We start from the raw sequence: 21,591 nt of genomic DNA, 5'->3' as shown, positions 1-21,591 counted from the left end.
TATTTCATTCAGATCTTCAGTAAAAAGGGTGGGGAAGAAATGTCAATCATTTTAGAGAATGAAAGGGAAGAGAAAGGTGTTAGAATTTTGCGGGTCTGCGCCTGCGTGGCTAGGAGCGGACCAGAAGGAGATTGCTTCCGGTGGGTTGGGCGCAAGTGTAGAACAGAAGCCGGATGTCAGCGTTGGGTACGGGAATCGGTGGGGGCCAAACGGGGGCTGGTGGGGGGCCAATACTTAGGAGCGGTTTTGGGGAGGAGGGAAGAGGGAACAGAGACTGAGGCTACAAATCCTCTCCTTGCTTCTCTTGTTACTTGGTCCATCCTCCTCGTTGGTCTTCCTCCAAGTCCTCACTCAAAACTCGTTTTTTCATTAGTAATGCTAAAATAATGTAGGATGGGGGCAAAGGGGGAAAATCCCTGGCCCATAACATGGAGCTCGAGGACACTCTGTGAAACTTGTGGGCTGTAGATTCACAGTGGACAAGTGGAAGTCATTTTTCGCACAATAGAGCATGAATTTAAGGAACTCGTTGTCACAAGATGCGGTGGGGGGCAGAAAGGCCGCTAATCTAGCTTTATTTAATGACAAATATATGCCTTGACATGTATTTAAAAGTTGAGATAAAGGAACGAGTATAGTTCTTATTAAGGGCTGATACTGGCTTGTGCGGGGTGGGTGGGTTGCAGTTGCTATTTATTAGATTTCTTACCTGCCCATCCCCATTCGGTTGCAACAATATGAAAATACAATATTAAAACAATTTACAGTTAGATAGGCTGAGTCCTAAAATACATACCTCTAGTGACAGAGGCCAGGGTAAATGGGCCTTCATGCCTTGTTTGAGGGTTTCCTGGAAGCATCTGGCTGGCCACCATGGGAAATGGAATGTTGGGCTAGAATCTTCTTTCTCACTGTGTACTACCGAAGTGCTACAGTCTGCCCATGGAAAAAGAAAGTTCTCTCTTTATCCATAGATTTGACTTGGTTTCTCTGCTACATGGTGAGAAAGGGAGCTCCTTTCTCATCACACAAAGCTCTCTATTCCCCACTACTGAGCTGTAACTTCCCCTCTCTGATTCTCTCTCCTCCTTTACTCCTGTTTTGAGATTACAGCCCAGGAGAAGATGAAAGGTGGTGGAGGGATGGGGCTGGAGAGAGTTGAATAGCTTGCATCTAACCCACGGGCTGAGGTTTCCCCATCCTTGATCTGGATGGACCTCTACAGGTCTCTTACCTTCCAACACACCACCCTGGCCCTACCTTACCTGTAGCTCCATTTTCATTTGATTTGCTTCTATCCCTTTTACTCATTTCCCAGACCTCTCCTTCTCATCCTCTTCTGTCTTGCTTATTTAATGTGTAAATAGTGACCATCTAGCCTTGGCTGGAAATAATGCGTAGTATTCAATGCTTGTCCTACTCAGAGGAGACCCATTGAATTTAATAGCTATAATTAACTTAGGTTCATTAATTTAAGTGGGTCTTCTCTGAGTAGGAGTTAGTTGAATGACAGGTCTGTGTTTTGTATAGCATGTGCTCCTTTGATATTGAATAAATGTTAAAATAATCATTTATTTCAGCCTTGCCTCTGTCATTAATGTTTTGTCACATTGCTGTTGTATATTGTTACCTCACCACGGGTAGCTGGAGGAGATGGTGGTGCCACCGCTGGACATGCCTGCTCAGCCCATGGGGATGGTCGCTGATGTGGTTTTCGTCATTGAGGGCACTGCCAATCTTGGACCTTACTTCGAGTCCTTGCGCAAGCATTACCTTCTTCCTGCCATTGAGTGAGTGTTTGCATGGTCCCGGGTACAACAGTGCCCCTGGTAGCTTTGTTGCAAGAAAGGCGACAGTCATAGGAAAGGGAATGCTGGTGAAATGCTCCTTTCTTGGGGAGGACTGCAGTTATTAAGTTTGCCATTACATTCTGATAACCTGATACACTGATTTAAGAAAGACTCAATCTACACAGTTAGTAATATGATATGCACTCTTGTTTACAGGAGCCCCTGTTCTAATTAGTGCACTGCAACAGACAAGAATTTTAGCTGGAACTTGGATATGGAAATCATAGGTTGATCACAGATTCAATAAGTGGGTGTGAACAAGTCTCACTTTTTCCCACATCTGCAAAATGAAATAACGTCTTTCACAGTGTGGATGACTGAGAGGACAGCAAAGTGAATTGTGTACTAAAAATGCTGCATAAATAGATGATAATTGGTTATGCCAATACTAACTAATCGCAAAACAGTTCACAACAGTAAATCAAAGTAGCAGTGCTGATTCCCAGGGAAGTGTGCATGGAATTACAAAGAAACTAATCCTTTGCACACTTATGAGGTATAAGTCCCACTGAACACAAGGGGAGAGTCAGAGTAACAATGCACAGGACTGGGGTGCTAAGACTGTGCCGTAATGCAGCCTACTTGGAAATAATCTCCATTGAAATCAATGAGATTTCCTTTTAAGGAAGAATGTATTGGAACAAGAAGCATAGGAATAAAATGTAGTCCAAGCAGGGTTTTTGTCAGTTGAAGAGATAGCTGCAAGTACCTAGACTGATTAACTTTCTTGATATCAAATATCACAGTTTCAGGGCATACAGGAGAAGGGCAAATAAAATTGCAGGATTAAATTAACAGAAATAAGCTGACAGACACTTTCAGGTTCTAAGTTTAGGCGCAAAACGCAATATAAAAGCAGTGGAGGTGTTTACAGTTTATTTTTACCCCTGGAAACCAGACAAGTGGAGCATGGCAAGTAACTAAATTAAAATAATGATAATGGGGAAAAAAGAATCCTGTGATTTCACAATCTCTTTCGCAAGTTAAGGGCTATCTTCCATAAATCCTTGTTGGTGTGCCCATTGCAAGGAACTCTTTCGCATTTTTGTCCACCCTCTGTTTTATTTCTAGGTATTTTAATGGTGGTCCACCGGCTGAAACAGACTTTGGAGGAGATGTGAGTGTGTGGATGCACTTTTCAAGTTGTTAATGACTTCAAGGAATTTAGTGGGCTCTGGAGAGCCCCTCTCTTTGTGTATGGCTTCCTTATTTATTTATCTGCAGAATTTTTACTCTGCCCTTCAGCTGAAAAGGTTACATGACTATCCCTTATAAAGACATGACACCAAAGGAAAAGGTATTGGGAGGGAGGGAGCAAATTCAAGCACTAGATACAATGTTCTTATAATAACCAGCAGGAGTGAGAAGACAAGCCAAAAGTTCAATTCTCTGAGCAGAGCCAATGAAGTAGCCTTGCTTCCCTTCTCTCTCTGTGCTGCATCCTGATGGAATGGCTGCTGCCAGGTGACTATTGAGAGAGGGAGGAGCCTGATGGGGCTGATAGTGGCTGTTCTTCTCTTTTCTCTCTCTGTTATCATAAGGGTTTCAGGGATTAGCTTGAGGATAGGTAAAATGAATTTCTGTTCACTTAACAAAAATATATGGTCCTTAGATTGTTTTCCTGAGCAAAATTGCCAGATTAGATTCTCACACAAAACAGAATTCATAGCTTGATCAAATGGGGAGGGGGCAGCTGGAGCTTGGGAGCAGCCAATGCTACCTTGAGAACTATACCAAGACCTGAATTCAAGGCCCCCAAAGCCAGAATTCGTGGCTTCTTTGGAGTGAGAAGCAAAGTCTAGTTGTTTGAAGCAAAGAAAGAAAAAACAGGATTTCCCATAGCAGAAGCTTCTGCATCTGAAAATAATTTGTTTCCAAACCTCACATGGTTGTGTGGTTGTTTTTGAAATCACATTGGCTCTGTTTGGCTGTAATGCTAAATCAGTTTGCTATATGGGGATGGGTGAACCTTGGGCTCACACACTCCTCCCACCCGTCTTCTTTGCCTTAACAGCCTTGAGGAGGCAATCGGAAGCTTTCAGTTTCATTTTCAGCTAATGACTGTTACTTGTGTGCAACCTAGATTAGTTATCACTGTTAACTGTAGTTTAGGGAAGCAAGCCAGGGTTTGAAGTTGTCTTGCTTCCCTAAATTTTAGTTAAGACTAACCACAGTTTGACCAGGTTTGGATTGGGCAGAACAGGTAACTATGGTTGGTTGGAAATGGAAGCAAAAGCTTCTAATCTCCTCTGAGGCATACTGGAGGAGGAGAAAGGGGAGTTTGCAAGACCTGAGACTAGCACACATAACATTAAACCATGTACAGAAAATATCATTGTTACCCCAAGGATCTCGAGGTGATGTACTTTCAGTTATCTTGTTTTAACCTAATACTAAACCTGGGAGGCAGTGGCTGCATTCAGACAAAAATATGAAGGATTGGGAATGAGCCTTTGTTGTGTTCTTGCCTCCCATCATGTGCGGCTTAATGAATTATTTCCTTGTTTGAATCAAGCTATAGTTGCCTTTGTGTCTGAATATAGTTAACCATTGGTTTGATAAAACCATAGTTTGCCCACAAACTGGGATCAAACCTTGACTTGTGGGCAAATCTGAAGGTAACTGATTTAACTGCACATGTCAAAGAGGGAGCACATGTGAACACAGAGAAAGTTTCCAATCCTTTGGAGATCATTTGGATACAGTCAGTGAGTTGCCCAAGATTTCCCAGTGAGCTGATGTTGGATTACAGTTTCTCCATTTTTGAAGAAAAAAAAAAGTTTTTTGATAAAACAGGAAATGATATCAAATTGTTCTATACAAACATCTGGACTAATGTGTGGGCGCATCTTGAATGCACAGGAACATAGTAGCACTTTTTAATAAGAATTCTCAAATGATCAGATAATCATTTCATATCCAAAGTAGTTTCATGTGTATTCATATCAATCTACAATGCTCAATACACACTCAGTCATCAGCCTGTCACTGGGGGCGAGGAGCTGTGGTAAGCAAAGAAGTCCCTTTTCTTGCCTACCCAAATCTCTAATCTCAGGACTTTTGGTTAATTTTGCCTTTGCTTTAAACGGCCTTTTCAACCACAAGAATAAACAACTCTCCCTCTCATGAAGACAGGGCATCTGATCAGTGCACTTGAGGCTGTAATGCAGAGGTAGTCAACATGGTGTGCTCCAGATGTTTTGGACTACAACTCCCATAATCTCTGACCATTGGCCATACTGGCAGGGGCTGATGGGAGTTGTAGTCCACATCATTCGAAGAGCTCCTGCCGTATGTTGAATGCTGCTGCCAAAGGTCGTGAGTAGTGACAGAGTCAAAGCTGAGCAAAAGACCAGTGTCCCTGCTTAAAAGCATCAGGCTACTGAAAATATATTTGCCAGAGTCATTCTGTATAACTAGCTTCTATCTCCCATCCCCCATCTCCTGCAGTATGGTGGTACTCAGTACAGCCTGGTGGTGTTCAATACAGTGGACTGTGCTCCTGAGTCATATGTGCAGTGCCATGCACCAACTAGCAGCGCTTACGAGTTTGTCACATGGCTTGACAGCATTCAGTGAGTCCAGGAATTCATGTAATGTTCTTTATTTGTGTTATATATTACACTAGAGGTTGTAGGTGTGTAACGGTTTAGAACAGCTGAGGAATCTGGTGCCTTAGTTGTGACTTTTTGCAATCCGGAGAGATGCCTTGGCAGGTAAGTATAGCAAATGTTTTTTTGGGAAAAGGATGAAATGATGCATAACTCTCGTGCTTGACCCCATGCCTTGCAGTTACCGTTCTCCTCTGCTTGTGTAGCATGCTGTGGCCTAAGCTCTAGGTTGATCTATGGGTGATGGTATTTTAGGGGCAGTGAGTTGAATAAAATGGCCTTTGGGGTTTATCCAACTCTATTGGTCTAAGAAGAAATGGAAGGAAATTTTCCAGGTTTCTTAAGGATTATAGCCAGGCTTTCTGAGATTCTTGGAAAATGCATGAAGATTAGAGTAAGTTGACAAAGCTCAGCACGCTCTCTAGAAGAGTGCATAGCTTCATGTGCATTTTATAAGATCCCAGGTTTAATCCCAGGCATCTCACGTTAAAGGATCTAGGGTAGCAGAGCTGGGGGAAACCTTGGGAGACCCACTGTCAGTTGGAGTAGACCAGCCTTCCGCAAGGGGTGCCCATCAGATGTTTAGAACTACAATTCCCATCAGTCTCAGCCAGTGGTCAGGGATGAATGGGAGTTGTAATCCTAAGTATCTCAAGATCACCAGCTTGAGGAAGGCTGGAGTGGACGATACTAGACTAGCTGGACCAATGGTCTGATTTGGTATATAGCAATTTGTGATAACACCTGGGCTCTGTTTGGGGTTTGAGAATGAAGCCTTTGGTTCCCACCCTTGGTCCTCTTAATCATTTTGGTTTCCCAATTTCAGGTTTGTGGGTGGTGGCGGCGAGAGCTGTAGTCTCATCTCAGAAGGGCTCAGCACTGCTCTGCAACTTTTTGATGACTTTAAGAAGATGAGAGAGCAAATGTAAGTGGTTTTCACAGGGGCAAGGGTGAAAGGAGGGCAGAAACTCAGGATGCAATGGGTGTACATGAGGGCTCTCATCTGTGTTTAAAATTTGCAAATCATGAGTCATGTTTAAAATTGTGGAATGGTTTGGTTTGTCATTTCCCTAGATCTGGAATTGTTTTGCAGAATGGACATAAACATTGTCCCAGTTCTCACGTCACATTAAACAATGGTTAAAAACAAATGATGGTTTAATTGGAATGAGTGGTGCGCTAGTGCATTCTTCTGAAAAGTTCTTGCTCGGCTCCTCCTTTGCTTCTGCGCTGCCAGGATACAAGTCATAGTCTGGCTTGTTGCGATGTCTGAATCAGGGCGAATGGTTTGTTTCCCCCAAGCAAACCACAAGCAGTACACCAAAAACAGCTTGTGGGAGACGGTTGATTTTAGAACATGAAAAACACAACAAGGGGAAAGAAGGGGTGTTGGGTAGGTGTCTTCCAAAACACTTTTCCAAAGCATTGCTGCTCTGATCAAAAATTGGAATCATCCTTTACATACCTACCAGGCAGCTGCTGTAACTAGATCACAGCCATTTCAGTCTGCTTTTTCTGTGCTTGTTCCAAGACGCTGCCCTTGCAGGTGAGTTGCCCATTCAGGAAGCATCTGTAGCCACATTATGATACTCTTATTAAATTCTCTCAAGCCCTAATTCATGTGTTCAAAGGATGTATGCAGGAATAAAGGGTGGAGGGGGCATGGGCCTGTGCACACCAGCCTTGCCACCGATGTCTCTGTCCCATGACCTCCTCTCTCAGCCTGTCCATGTTGAATGGGAATGTCTGAAGGGGGATTCTTCTCATGTTTGACTGAGCATATTTAAAATCCTCCCTGTGATCAGGTCCTGCTGTAGAATCAGGGTTCCTGATTGCAGAGAGGATTCTAAGTACAGTAGGGCCCCATAAAAGTATCTCCTATCAGACCTTACTGCTCAATGCAGAAAGGTTGAGGGTGGGGCCAACAGGACATTGCAAGTGAGCTGGTGTTCACCTCCCCGTGATCCCTTCACACTGTATTTTGACAGACGTTCTTTTATGCATCTGAATAGGGCTCTAAGGATGCTGCATTCCTGTTGAGACATTTCTTTGGATCAAAGCAAAGCATGCCTGGACATTTTGTTTCCCAAGCCTCACGTATTGTGTCTTTTCTCTTTCTCTTCGTCTTCTTCCCCAAACAGAGGCCCCACACATAAAGTCTGCATCCTAATCTGCAACTCCCCACCCTACCTGCTTCCAGCTGTGGAGAGTACCACATACTCTGGCTATACAACAGAGAATTTGGTGCAGAAGATTGGTGATGTGAGTAGAAGATGTTTGGTAGGACCTGAATTCTTAGTTTCTCCAGGATTGTGGGGTGGGGTTATTGATCACTACCATACCTCAGTCTTTCCAAATACTTGCAACTGATGTGGGAAAGCTTTGACTCTCCAAATGATGCTGAACTACAACTCCCATCAGCTCCAGCAAGCATGGCCAATGGCCAGGAATGATGCGAGTTGTAGTTCAGCAACATCTGGAGGGCAAAGCTTCGTCATACCTGATCTACTAGGCTAGAACAGAGCAAGACTTGGAGAGAGATGGGAAACCTGGCAACATATGGGAGTGGCTGTACTAGTTTAGAACGCTTTGAGATAGGAACTCGCTTTGAGATAGGAACTCGCTTAGTTTCTCTTCTAGAGAATCCAGTGAATGGGAATGAATGAGAGCAGAGAGTGGGGTTTCTGTTGTTTGGCTGAAATATTTAGGTATTGCTATTTTATCAAAGGTATCTAGAGCCATTTACAATTTCAACATAAAGCACAGTCATGTACTGTAAAATACAAGACATGAGTTCATGGGAATGGGACTAAGCAGAGACTGAGGCCTTCTGGATAATGTTATTACATCTATATCTTGCCTTTCTTCCATCATGGAACTGAAGGCAGCATACGTGAGGTTCCCAGGCGGTCTCCCAGCCAGACACTGACCAGACCCAAACTAGCTTAGCCGTAACAAGGTGGCTGCATTGTGTGCCCTCAGACAATGCCCTGGCTTATGAGAGTAGTTGCGAACATGCTGAAAGTCCAGTTTGAGCTAAACAGCTTTGGAGAATGGGAATCTTTCACGGTCTCCCTGCGTTATTTTCTTTGAGATTGTATGGGATAGGATGCTTCATCTGCTCACCTGTTCTGCCTTTCTTCCCCAGCGTGGGATCCACTTTTCTATTATCTCCCCACGGAAGCTGCCTGCCTTGCGCATCCTCTTTGAGAAGGCCGTAACGGGAGGCATGATGGAGGCCCAACTCAAGGACTACAGCCAGGATCCTCGACACATGATCCTCATACGTGGCATGGCACTTCCAGGTAAGAGCTGGCCTGGGAGCGAGCAGAGGGCTGACACTAGGAAGCATCACACTGGGTAGTTGCAAGCTGGCCGGTCTGACCTGGGAAGAGAGGAAAAGAGGAATGCAGGAGATGTGACACCCTCACAAACTGGGGTCAGTTTCTATCCCACCCTCCAAATCTCCCTGGCTTGGTGTGCATTTGTCACTGGGCAACCTTTGACCCAAGAACGTACCTTGGAAGTCTGTTAACTGCCAAGTGATTGTTGCAGATCAGGTTCGCTGGGTTCATACTGAGGTCAGAGAGTCATTGTTGTCCGGGAGGATCGTATGTTCAAGTTATAGACAGGGCACAGTGTGTTCGGCAGTAATGCACAAGTGCAGAAAAAAGTGCCCCAAATGTGATCTTAGGTTCAGAACTCCATTTCTTGATAACCTTTCTTTTTTACAAAGAGCATGTTTCTAACCCTTATGATTACAAGGCTACACATGAAAACATATAAGCAAAACACAAAGTAAAATCCCAAGAAGCGATAATGAAGGAGCCATGACAAGCAAAAGCAGATTTAAACCGCACAATAACAAAGCTGTGTAAATGTGCTTTGCATGCGCATGTTACAGAAAAGCTACAGAGTGTATGGATCCCTGGATATGGTGTTGTAGTCACAGAGATACATAGGGAAGTGTGGGTTTAGAGTTTGTTTTTAGTTGTAGAGCCCATCTTTCTCTTTTTAAATTGAGTTCATTTATACAGTAGTGCCCTGCTTACCAGTGCTTCGCATTCCGGCCTTCCGCTAATGTGGCGGCTTTCAATTAGGGGAAATTCCCCGTTTTAAAGCTGTTTTTGTGCTTTTGCCGCATTTTGTGGCATTTTTGCGTCATTTTTGCACGACGCACCCCATTATACTCAATGGGTTCCGCTTTACGGCGGCAGTCCGGAATGGAACCTGCCGTATAAGTGGGGCCCTCCTGTAGCCCTTTTCCTTCATGTAAAGGCAGTTTACGGAGGGAGGGGAGGCCAAATTTGGGGTTGGGAAAGAACGCGAATGGGGAATGGTGGTTGTCCTGATAAGGGGGAATGGTGGAGGGAATAAGGATGAGGAACTTTTGGGAAGGGGTCTTTGACCTGGAAAGGGGTTATTGGAGGGAGGAAGATGCCTTGAGGGGAATTAAAATGGTGGGGGTGGGGAAGCTATGACTGGAAGCTGAATGGAGACCAGGGATGGGATTCCTAAGAGGAATATTTGGGGTGGGGGTGTTTTTTGATCAGGAAAGTGGGGGGGGAGATGTCCTGAGAGGAATAATTATGGGGAGTTAATACAGGGGTTGTTAGTGGGTTTATGACTGGAAGCTGGAAAAGGAATATTTTTGTGGGGGGAGATGTTCTGAGAAGAATAATGAAGGCTGTCATGAGAAAAGTATTGGGGGATGTCATTGTTTTTACTGATGTATTTTTATATTTGTGTTTATTTTTTGTAAGCCGCCTTGAGGGCCTTTTGGCCAAAAGGCGGGGTAGAAACAAACAATAATACCAAAATAATAATAATGTATCTCAAGGCAGTGTAGGTGGGGTTCCCACTCAACTCTCCCATCTGGACATCTTGTGGGGAAGGCCTATAGCTCAACGGTGGGGCATCTGCCTTGTATGCAGAAGATCTCAGGTTCAATTCCTGGCATTTCCAGGTAGGGCAAGGAGAGTCTGAAACCCTGGAGAGCTACTGCTAGTCAGTGTAAACAATACTGAGCTAGATGGACCAATTGTCTTAGTATAACGCAGCTTCCTATGTCCCTGTGACCCAGAGAGTTTAGCTTCAGCAGGGTGGCTGCATCATGGACTCTCAGAACTTGCTCCAGGACCTTTGGTTTAATTATATTTTTTGCCTTTCTACTAGTATGCTCAAGTAGGAATGGACAGATTAGTCTTATTTCTGGTCTGTGCCAGTTTTGCATGTGTTAATTCATAAGCTGTTCTTACCTGTTTCTGCAGTAATCTGCACAAAACTGTGTATTTAAATAATAGTTTGTGAGCACATTTTATCATAAAACATGCATTTCAGCATGGTGCCTCCTGGTACTTTTTTGATCCAGTAACTGTATAGCAACGTTCAGAGAAGCACAAAATCCAAAGAGAACTGTTTTCTAATCCGCACATCCATCTGGGAGGTGCACATCAGATCAGTTCATATCGAAGGAACAAATGACTCAAGCATCCCCTTTGCTGAAGGTGTCAAATGACATGTAGCATAAAGCAGTTGGGTGAAACCTAAACAAAAAATGATGATTATCTTAATAGTAGGAAATGGAGGGTTAGTCCCTCTGATGCTACTGGCAGTTGAGGTTCCCTGGGCCAGCAGGAGGGTTGATATTTTTAGGTGAGTGTGCATGTGGGGGGGAGGGGTTTTTTGGGGGGAAGAGTCAGTACACACTTCTTGTTGATGACTAGTATCTCCCTTGCTTTTCCATTTGCAGTAGGAGGGGGAACTGCTGCCAACGCTCTGCAGGCCAAGCAGGCTGTGCCCCAGCCCCAGCTCCCCACAGTGCCACCGCAACTCCCTGCCACCCCACCTCAAGTCCTGCCACCCGTTTCTCAGCCGTATCAGGTACATCCTTCGTCCTGAGAGGTGAGCATGGGATCCTGCCTCCTGTCAAGCTCATCCCTCTGACCTTGCTGATCTCTGCTTTTTTAAGGTTACCCCATCCTCTACTCTCACTGCTGCCCAGGCAGCTGCTCAATCTGCCGTGGAGGCTGCCAAGAACCAGAAAGTCGCCCCCCGCTGTGAGTTCTGTGTCTGATTTTCCCCCCAGATTGAGGCTGCAAGAGGTCTCTTTGGGAGCAGAGTGCCGGGGGTGGAGGGTAGGCTAAAGGGATGTTAGAGATGGTTGGGGATTAAGGGTGGCGGGACCTATGACTGGAGTGCCTTCTCTGTCTCCTCTGTAGTCGCCTCCTTGAACCCCATGCAGCCTGCCTTCAGCCAGGCTCCCACACAGACCCTCCCAGCAAGCTCGGTCCCAGCCCTGCCTCCCAAGCTCTCGACTTCTTCGCAGTCCAGTCTGGTCTCCACGGTAACCACAGGCTCTGGCCTGCTGGTCCAGCAACCTCTGCAGGCTCCACCCCAGTCTGGTGCCTCAGCCATGGTGCGTATGGTGGGTCCTGACAGTCTTGGTGGGGTGGGGAGTGGGGGGAGGCAGGATTTTTCCACTCGGGGGTTAACTGCCCTTTCCATCAAGACCCACATGTGACTGTCATCTGTACGATGTACTCTTTGCACGAAGGATGGTGACCAAAACATTTTATTTTATAACAAATTCTAACCAAACATTAGGCGTGAGAAAAAAGCCCAGCAAATCCGTGGGTGATATTCAACTAAATAATTGCACTAGCGCAAGGAATAGTGCTAGTGCAACAGGACTTTCTCTTCTCCCCCCACGTGTTTCCCGTGTTGTCCCCAAATCTGCTGTGGAGGGTTGGGGGAACCACAGAACAGATTTAAGGGGTGCCCAGGGGGAGAAGAGCGGGAGAATGTTCCAGTGCACAAGGAAAAATCCTTGCACTGAAGAAATCAGTAACTTAGCACTGCATTGCATACACCGCTATGTCCTCAGCTGCCTCAGGGCCTAGTCTCTAGAGCTTTGTGTAAGACCTGGACCGGAATTGTTCCAAACTCTGGTGAACTGCAACATCCATAAAACATGATCTGAACACCCCACCATGACAGTGCCCATCTGTCTCCCACCCCTCCAGCCCAGCGGCATGCCTCCCAGTAGCATGAACGTGACTCAGCCGGCCCAGGCACAAATTGGAGCCCCCCAGCAGTCAGTCACAAACAAGGTGATGGCGTGGAGCGGTGTGCTGGAATGGCAGGAGGTGAGAGCTGACTTGTGGAGGGGAAGGGTGAGCTGAGTACAGAGAACCTGTTTTTGTCCTGGTATGTTTTGACGGTCTGCCCCATCCCTCTTCCCCTAGAAGCCCAAACCAGCTTCAGTGGATTCCGGCGCCAAGCTGACTCGTTCCCTGCCCTGCCAGGTCTACGTCAATCAAGGAGAGAATCTGTGAGTGTCTTGTCTGTCTGAGTCACTAAGGGGAGGGGAGCAAGGCTGTCCAGGAGAGGCTGACAGTGGCTATTGCCACCGCCGGAGGAGGCAGTATGTCTCCTGATTACCGGCTGCTGGGACTCACAAGTGGGGAGAGTGCTCAGGTGCTGCTTGTGGGTTCCCATAGGCATCTGGATGACCACTCTGAGAACAAGTTGCCGGACTAGATGGGCCTTTTGCAATGGACAAGTAGCTTCCAGTCCCAGCTCAGCAGTGTCAACTTTATCATTTGAAAGGGGGTGTGTGTGGAAAGGATTTGGGGGCAAGAACACATCTACCTGTCCATAATTCTCCAAAACAATGGCAACCTCCCTCATTTGGGGAAAAGTAAATGGGATGAGGGTCTGTTTTTGTAGCCTGAAGTGGAGCTGGAGAGCCCCTAAACCAGGGACATGGAATCTGTGGCCCTCCAGATATTGTTGGACTCCAAATCCCATCATCTCTGACTGTTGGCCATGTTGGCTGGAGCTGATGGGAAATGGAATCTTAAAAAAAAATCTGGAGGGCCACAGATTCCACACCAGTGTTCTCAACCTTGAGAGCTGCCGGACCAAGCTCTTTTCTTTTTTAAGAAATTAGATCTTGTCAAGTAGCTTGGAGCAGAGACTTCTCGGTGGTTGCAGCTGCATAATAGCCTCCCTAGGGAAGCCCAGCAGTTTGCTTTTCAGCATCCACTCCCTGGTGTGTTGAGCTGATCTTGGTGGATCTTTGGATGTGTGATATCTCCACTGGTGTGTTTCCTGTTCTGTTTTGTAATTGCTAATTGCTTTTACAACATGTGTTAAATATTTTATGGCTGCACATAGCCTTATTTTATTAGGCAATTAATGGACTAGATTAAATATGATCTGGCGTCACTGAGGAGCAAGCGGCTGACTTTCCTTTTCTTGGCCCATTCCAGGAAGGCTGAGCAGTGGCCCCAGAAGCTCATCATGCAGCTGATCCCTCAGCAGCTCCTGGTAAGGGAAGCGCTTGTGGCAGTCATAGGTGGAACCTGTCCTAATATCCTGGGGTGGGGAACTTTTTTTAATTCGAGGGCTACATTCCCTTCTGGACAACCTTCCAGGAGCCACAGCCAGAAAGTGGACAGAGCAAGAGATGTGTTACCATTGCACTGCATATACTTGCACACCCCGCTCTGTCCTCCATCCAGGCAAGGGAAAGGCCCTCATCCAGCCCACCACTGCATCCAGGCTCCAATTTAAGACTCACAGCCCTGTGATGCAGATGTAATGGGGAAAGACAGCTGGGTACCATCAGCCTACTGATGACATCATGGCTCAGATCTAATTTGGCTTCATACAAATATTAAACTGCATTGGGGATAAAGTAGTGCCCTGTGGCACCTGAAAGCACAACTGCCAGGAGGCAGACATATAATCCCCTAATGCTAGTCTGTGAATCCTGTAGGTGGGAGCGGAATCACTCGCAACACCGTGCCACCAACACCTAACTCTTGGAGACAGTCCAGGAGGATCCCGTGGTCAATAGAATCAAAAGCCTCTGAGAGATCAAGCAGGAGCAGCAAGGTCACACATGTGACGCCAGCTGTGGAGCAGAGCTGTGGCTGGATTGGCTGTGTGACCCAAGTTGCCCACGGGGAACCCAGTCACACAGCGACTCCCTCCAGAAAGCAGCTTCGCCAGTCCCTTGCTCAGTGCTTTGCGAAGCATAAGGCTAACAGAGCCCCTTTTGCTGCATCTTCCAAGCACCTGTCACCCCACTGGCTGTCGGGTGCGTGGGAAGTGCTGCATAAGGGCCCTGACAAGTGGGCTGTCCCATCCACGTGGCAAATTTGGCCTATGGGAGTGGGGATAGATGGCAACCAGGGCTGCCAGGCCAAAAAGGTTCTGCAGCCCTGGTTTGGAGCACACACAAGCTCAGGCTCTTACTGACCTATGACCTCCGGCCTCTTTTGCTCCCCTGCAGACAACTCTGGGTCACCTCTTTCGCAACTCGCGCATGGTGCAGTTCCACTTCACCAACAAGGACCTGGAGTCACTCAAGGGGCTCTACCGCATCATGGGCAATGGATTTGTAAGGCACTACAGGTGGCGGTGGGGTGTGTGTGTGCTGAAATGGCTCGGCTGATTTGGAGAACATGGAATCTCACTGTGGGTTGGTCATGATGGACAGGTCAAGCCAGTCAGCTCTATTATACAAACCTTCCATCTGTCTGTAAACCAGATCAAAGTTTTAGGATACACAGAACACAATTTAAATGCAGAATTTACCCACTGTTGCCCCTGCTATGCCACTTCCATAATAACTATTTGATCCTGCACACTCCTATTGGTAGTGGCAGGAGGTGGATTTTGACGGTAAGAATGTCTTAGATTGGGGATGGGGTTGCTTTCCATGGGGATAGTCGTGCAACTGTGGCTTGCTATTCTTGGCCGTAGAGGGTAGAACCTCCCCCATGTGGGTGAGTCTTCTTAGTCATGGGGACAGAGCCTTCATATTCTGAATCTGCCTTCTTGCAGCTCTATGGGTATGGAGGGGGGCAGAGATGTTTCTTCATTGGGGCAGATTCTTCAGCACAGGGCTGGCTAACCTGTGACCCTCCTGAGCTACATCTCCCTTCATCCCTAATGATTGGCCCTGCTAGCTGGGGCTGCCGGGAGTTGGAGTCCCAACAATGTCTAGAAGGCCACAAGTGAGCCACCCCTGCTTTAGCAGATGCACCTGTTCTTGTCATCATATGAGCAGGCGGGCTGCGTTCATTTCCCTCACACGACACCCTGTGAGGTGCGGGTGTTGATGCTGCTGTATTCCTCCAAGAAGAAAATCTTCATGGGGCTCATTCCCTATGACCAGAGTGGCTTTGTCAACGGCATTCGGCAGGTCATCACTAACCACAAGCAAGTTCAGCAACAAAAGGTATGTGGCTGTTGCCACAGCACTCTCTCTCCCTCTCCACCTACCCACCCAAAATTACATTGGATCTCTGCGTCTAACTCTCTTTAACGCATCAGGGCACACCAGACAGAGCTCCCAGTCTCCTTTTAATATTGTGTGTGTGTGTTTGCTAATGAACTGCAGTGAAAAGTGCCTTGGTTTTAGTTCCCAGTTCAGTGTTTTGAGCACTACTTGTGTAGGTTGGGATTGCACTTGACCCAGAAGGTGCAGTTAGTGCAGAATGCTGCAGCCAGATTGCTGACAGGAGTAAGACCCTGTCAGCCTATAATACTTCTGCTCAGGCATCTGCACTGGTTGCCATTTTGCTACCGGGTCAAGTTCAAGGTGTTACTGTTGGTAGCTTGGGGCTTAATAGCTTGGGACCTGCTTACTTGCGGGACCTCCTTACCCCAAATTTACCCACTCCAGCAATTCAGTCTGCAGAACAGGTGCTGTTACAGGTGTCGCACAATACTCCTTCCACTCTTGTAAGAAATTGTTCTGTGGCAGCACCTACTCTTTGGAACTCCCTGCCTATTGACAACAGCCTTTGCTGTATTATTTTCAGTGCTGGCTTAAATTTTTTTTTATTTAGGCAAGCCTATCCAGATGCATATATGCTGATACATCAACACGTTTATTTTTTGTCTGTTGCTGTTCTTAATTTGTTTTTTAAATGTTTTAATTACTTGTTTTAAAATATTTTAGGAATAATTGTAATGTCTTTTGTAAACAGAGTTTTTTTTCAGTCAAGTGGTATATAAATGTTTATAAAAAAAAAAAAAAAAGCAAATCACACTAACAAAAATTTAACATCAGGCAGGTGCCTTCACTGTATTCTTTTTTGCCGGTTTAAAACTTGTTTAGATAAGCTTATCCAGACACATAGATGTTGATCTATTTTGATTTTTTTAAAGACTGTTATTTTAATTGTTTTAAAAACATTTTAATTGATTGTTTTTAACTATTTTGTCAGTTAATTTAAGTGTCTTTTGTAAACTGCTTAGAGGATTTTTTTTACAATCAAGCTGTATATAAATTTTGTTAAATAAATAAATATGGGCTGTTTTTAACTTCAGTGATGCCTGCCAGCCCAAAAGCAGTCCCCTCTGCTGGCTTTAGAATCTTCCCCTCTCTTCCCATTGGCCCCTCCCTATATGCTTATATCTCCTATATTCCCTCCTTTTACAGCAGATGGGAGGGTCTCAGTCCCTTGGTGCTACACCCAGCACCCAGCCCTTCCTGCCAAAGCAGCCTGGTGCTTTGCCAGTGACCCAGGGGGTCCAGCAGCAGGTAAGAAAGTAGATGAGAGAGAGTTTGCTCTAGCTAATTGGGAGGGTTAACCATAACGAGGAGGGTGGACAACCAGTTGACAGCCTGGGCTTGGAATCACACTGCCAGTTCCCCTGTGTGATGGACCCTCCCCCTGTCTGATGGGTCTTCCCCTTATTTTCGTGCAGATGAGTGGGCAGCAGGTGAGTCCTGGCATGCCTCAGGTGGGAATTATGGAAGAGCAGCAACGGCAACAGGGTCTGGTGAGTCATCATGTAGATGTAAGACCTTCTTTGTGCTTCGAGGGTAGACTCATCCCATCCCTGGAGCCCTTTTCTTCATCCAGCTTGGTCTAATCAACTTCATTGTGGCTGTGTACTAGACCCCAAAGGGAGATATAGGTTAAGGGGATTCATCTGTTCATTACCCCAGCAGTCTAATTTCCTAAATAATGTGGCACTTGTATTAGAAATGCATCACTCTCTAGCAACAGGAAGAGGCCTAAATTTATCTCTTGATAAATATTAATTAGTTAATATTCCTATTCTTTTATTCACAGATTCCTTTTGCCTACCAAAAAACCCTCTCTCACAGCCTGTCTTGCCTTCAGACGCAGGACCCCCAATACCCTTTTGTAATCTGGTTGCTGCAGAAGTCCAACAAATGATATGCACAGCTGCAGTGGATAGCAGTTGATCTTGTGGGCTGATCCCTGCTTTGTCCTTGCACACATCCCTCATGTACCAGACCTTCAGATTCTACGGGGAGGAGAGACTGTGCTGAACTCTGGCAAACTTGAGCACGTTTCATTTTTCTTTTCCCAGTTGCAACTCCGAGTGCAGCAGCCTCAACCAGCGGCCCCAGCCACTAGCCAGCCTCCGCAAGCGCAAGGTCCTCCACAAGCTGGGCCACAGACCACTCAAGGGGGTGCCATGCTTAGGCCCCAAAACCCTGGTGCCAACCCTCAGCTCCGCAGCCTCCTCCTGAGCCAACAGCCGGTAAGATCTATCTTCCTCCTTTCCACCATGGCCTTGTGCTTTTTTAAATCACTTTTTCCACTTAAAAATCATGGATCACAGAGCTTTAGAGTTGGAAGGTACCTTTTTTGAAGTCATCTAGTCCAACCCCATGATTGATGTAGATGAATCTACCGTGTAGGATGCAACTTCAGCATCCTTGACAGATAGCCTTCCGACCTCTGCTTAAAATAAGTCTGGAAAAGAAGAGCCCACCCCCTCCTGAGGCAGGCTGTTCCACTGTTCAGCAGCTCTTATTGTTCACAGGCTTCTCCTAATATTTAGCCAAAATCTCCTTCATTGCAGCTTTCACCCATTACTTCAAGTCCTGTCTTTGGAGCAAGAGAACAAGTCTGTTCCTTCTTCTAAGTGACAGCCTTTCAGATATTTTGAAGGCAGCTTTACCAAGGAACTGGCTTAATCTGAGACTGTGCAAGAGCTGTCACCTTGTTTTGGTGGTGAAAATTCTGTCGGTTTGCCCTGAAGAGAAGAGGATGCCCCATAATCCTCTTCTCCGTCAGTGGAGGAAAGTGTCACAGAGAGGATGACTCCTCCCTATGAACATCAGAGGCAGGACTATGTAACCTGCTTTTTCCGTCTCTGGTTGAGGTCAGTCCACCCCCTCTTCCTCTCAGGTTCTATCCTAACTTCGTCATCAGAGAGGAAATTGAGAGCTCTTATATAACCTCCAGGGCCATCAGCCACTAAGCTTTTAATCTTAGATTTCTATTTCATTGTTCTTCACACTGGCTGCCTCCCCTTAAGGAAGAAAGGGAGCCAGGATCCAAAGCCTCCACAGAGCTGAGATACACTGCAATACTCCTGCCATGTTGGCCATGTGGGTGAAGGGAGTGGAATCTCATTCTGATGGAGGGCAAGGCAGATCTCTTGTATGTGGAGGATTGGCCCTCTTACTCACCCAGGGCAGAGACTGGTACCCAGGAGGTAGGCAGCAACAGTGATAATATGAGAGAGAGTCTGTTACAGAAGGAAGCAAGTACATCCTGAAGCTGGGAGGAGAAACTCTTTCACTCGAAGGGAATAAAGTCTTGCAGTGTCACTAAGAGGACTTACCTGCATTTGAGGATTCATCCCTCCTTCTGCTAATGAATGAAATTCTGCGTTCTGGTCCAAACCCATGATCCCTCTGTCCCTCATATATAGCCCCAGGCTGGAGTTCCTCAATCCCAGCAACCCCTCCACCACCTCCAGCAAGGATCTTCAGGAATGTTACCCCACCAGTCCATGGGAACAGCTCTGGGGCACCAACCTCCTGGGCAGCAGCAGCTTCAGCTCCCTGGACAGACCCTCATGCACCAAGCCCCTGGACAACCATGGCCAGGGCAGATGGCACCGCGGGCAGCATTGCCAGGTACAGTGTGTTAAATCTGCAAAACAAACGGCTGCTTTTCCCACCCCAGAAGCAGCTGCATCTGAGAGCTGGGGAAGAGCATTTTGTCTTAAAAGCTTTGTCCCAGAGTTTTTTTTATTTTTGGGGGGGGGTTATATCCCACCCTTCACCCCTAAGGCTTCAGGGTGGGTTATATCAATGGAAATAAAAAACAATAAAATAAAATTGTGTGTATATTTCACATTTTGTTTATATCCAAAAAAAACTATAAATATTGGATAAAAGACACATTTCTCCTTCTGGCGCTACCCAAAGGCTCAAAGAAATAATGTTTTGAACTGTCATTGAAACCCATAGAGTATGGCAGATTGCCTGATCTCATGTAGGAGCTCATTGGGTGCCACCACCAAGAAAGCCGTGTTCCGAATTCCAGCAAGTTGGAGCTCTATCAAAGATGGAACAATCAACAAGGCCTCTCTGGCCAATTTTGGGTCATGGGGCAGAATGGTATTGGGAGAGGTGCTCTTTCAGTTAGTTGGGCCCCAAGCCATTAAGGGTTTTGTATGTCCTTTAATTGGGCTCGGTGACTAGTAAGCACCTACTGCAACCACCTCAAGAAGCAGTGTTATATGCTGATGTGACAGCCCCATTAGTGTGCACACTGTGACATTTTGTACCTGCTGCATACTTCAAACTGTCTTCTACAGTAGCCCCATGCAGAGTGAACTGCAGTGGTCAGCCTGGGAGGTTACAAGGGTATGGGTTACTGTAGCCAAGCTATCCCTGCCCAACAAAGGCCATAGCTAGCGAACCTGCCAAAGCTGACAATAGGCACTGTGACAAGGTGGATTCCAGCAGTACCTCCAGACTAAGTGCTTGATCTTTGGGGGGAGTACAATTCCATCCAGAACAACTCATGAACCCCCTTCCCAGATGTTGGAACCACCAAGCCTCAGATTCTCCATCTTCTCAGGGTTTAGTCTCTTGGACCGCGTCAAGCCTGCCACCACCTCCAGGCATCAGTTCAGCACCGAGACAAATTCACTTGCGTTTGATGGAAAGGGTAGAGAGGGAGGAGGATTGCTGAGTGTCATCAGCATATTGATAACTCAACCCAAACCCTCTGATATTAGCACCCAACAGCTTCGTATAGACGTTAAACTGCATGGGAGAGAAAACTGATCCTTACAGAAGCCCATAACACAATTACCATGGGGATGAGCCAGGTCCCACAAATAACGGAATCACTGTAAAACAGTACCCTCAACTCACAGACCCAGTCCAGGAGGATACCATGGTCAATGGTATCAAAAGCCAACTGAGAGATCAAGAAGAATCAGCAAGGTCATGCTCCCCGTCCCTCTCAGAGTAACCAAGCCGGACTGAAATAGGTCCAGATAATCCGCTTCCTCCAATATGTACCTCCCTTCTCTCTACCTGTAATAACCTTCCCTGCTGTATCTTCCCCAGGTCAAATGCTGATGAACGCTGGTCCCCGGGGGCCGGTATCCCAGCCAGGCCTGCAGCAGGTTTCCGCTCCCAGCATCATGGAGGATGACATTCTCCGGGACCTTATCTGATGTCGGAGGGTCCTGTTCCAATGTCACCCAGGGCTGAGATTGTTTGCTTCTGTATTGGGGATGGTGCGTCCCTTCTGGACAATGTTACTCTGTCTGTCTTTTGTCCCTTGTAATATTTTTTCTCCCATTTGTTAATAAATGTTCTCCTCCTCCCTTTTATGTCTTGGTCTTTCCTGAGACTGCCTGCCTCCCCCTTCCTCCATTTGCAACCAGGCTGAGAACTGAGGAGTGAATCCTGAGCATTAGCCCAGTCCCCTGTGGCTCTTCACAGAATTTGTGAGGGTGGAGAATTGAGGGGGCTGAATAAGAAGCAAATCTCTTGCCAGTGTTGGCGAGGGTCTGTGGCCCAGGACTTCTAAGCTCTTGGATAGAGAAGTGGGATTTAATGAGCTACAGCAGGAACGGGCAGAAGGCAATTCGGGATCTTTAGGTGATGAGCAGGGGTTTCTGACTTTCAGTAGTTCAACAAGAGCTGATAGTTATTATAATTCCCTACTATGGCTGACCTTGTTCTGATCATTTATCTCTCAGTTTTAGTGTTTCTCACCTGTAAAATTGGAGAACATTTGCATCTGATGAAGTGGATGGGAGTCTCTGAAAGCTTATGCCACCATGATTTTGTTAGTCTTTAATGTGTC

General features: G+C 46.3%; 1 protein-coding gene across 7 annotated transcripts; it reads left to right on the top strand.

Annotated features, from left to right (window-relative positions):
• The first annotated feature begins 24 nt into the window (after positions 1 to 24).
• On the top strand, positions 25 to 21,112 carry MED25 (mediator complex subunit 25). Of its 7 annotated transcripts, none has more exons than XM_061588868.1 (20): positions 25 to 186; positions 1,645 to 1,790; positions 2,922 to 2,967; positions 5,301 to 5,425; positions 6,288 to 6,386; positions 7,603 to 7,723; positions 8,610 to 8,766; positions 11,214 to 11,344; positions 11,433 to 11,520; positions 11,683 to 11,879; positions 12,487 to 12,609; positions 12,709 to 12,794; positions 13,738 to 13,795; positions 14,766 to 14,873; positions 15,543 to 15,716; positions 16,926 to 17,027; positions 17,195 to 17,269; positions 17,831 to 18,004; positions 19,187 to 19,394; positions 20,844 to 21,112. In XM_061588868.1, exons 1-20 carry the CDS (start codon positions 40 to 42, stop codon positions 20,951 to 20,953), a joined length of 2,475 nt encoding a protein of 824 aa, XP_061444852.1. In that variant the 5' UTR covers positions 25 to 39; the 3' UTR covers positions 20,954 to 21,112. The 7 variants fall into 7 exon arrangements, with proteins under 7 accessions (XP_061444852.1, XP_061444853.1, XP_061444849.1 ...); XM_061588869.1 differs by having other exon boundaries at positions 52 to 140; XM_061588865.1 differs by lacking the exon at positions 25 to 186 and adding an exon at positions 261 to 1,000 and having other exon boundaries at positions 11,217 to 11,344.
• Positions 21,113 to 21,591: the final 479 nt, after the last annotated feature.

Source organism: Rhineura floridana, chromosome 11, assembly GCF_030035675.1.
Source record: "Rhineura floridana isolate rRhiFlo1 chromosome 11, rRhiFlo1.hap2, whole genome shotgun sequence".
In the NCBI taxonomy this organism is placed as follows: Eukaryota; Metazoa; Chordata; class Lepidosauria; order Squamata; family Rhineuridae; genus Rhineura; species Rhineura floridana.
The sequence above is the reverse complement of the archived record's forward strand: the minus strand, read 5'-3'. Positions and strand labels throughout refer to the sequence as shown.

Bases quoted from the DNA above. Each gene is read 5' to 3' on its own strand.
- MED25 (XM_061588863.1), top strand. From the start codon at position 821: ATGGGCCTTCATGCCTTGTTTGAGGGTTTCCTGGAAGCATCTGGCTGG. The intron at 17,028-17,194 runs GTAAGAAAGTAG...ATTTTCGTGCAG, and splicing joins CCCAGGGGGTCCAGCAGCAG to ATGAGTGGGCAGCAGGTGAG. The intron at 19,395-20,843 runs GTACAGTGTGTT...TATCTTCCCCAG, and splicing joins ACCGCGGGCAGCATTGCCAG to GTCAAATGCTGATGAACGCT.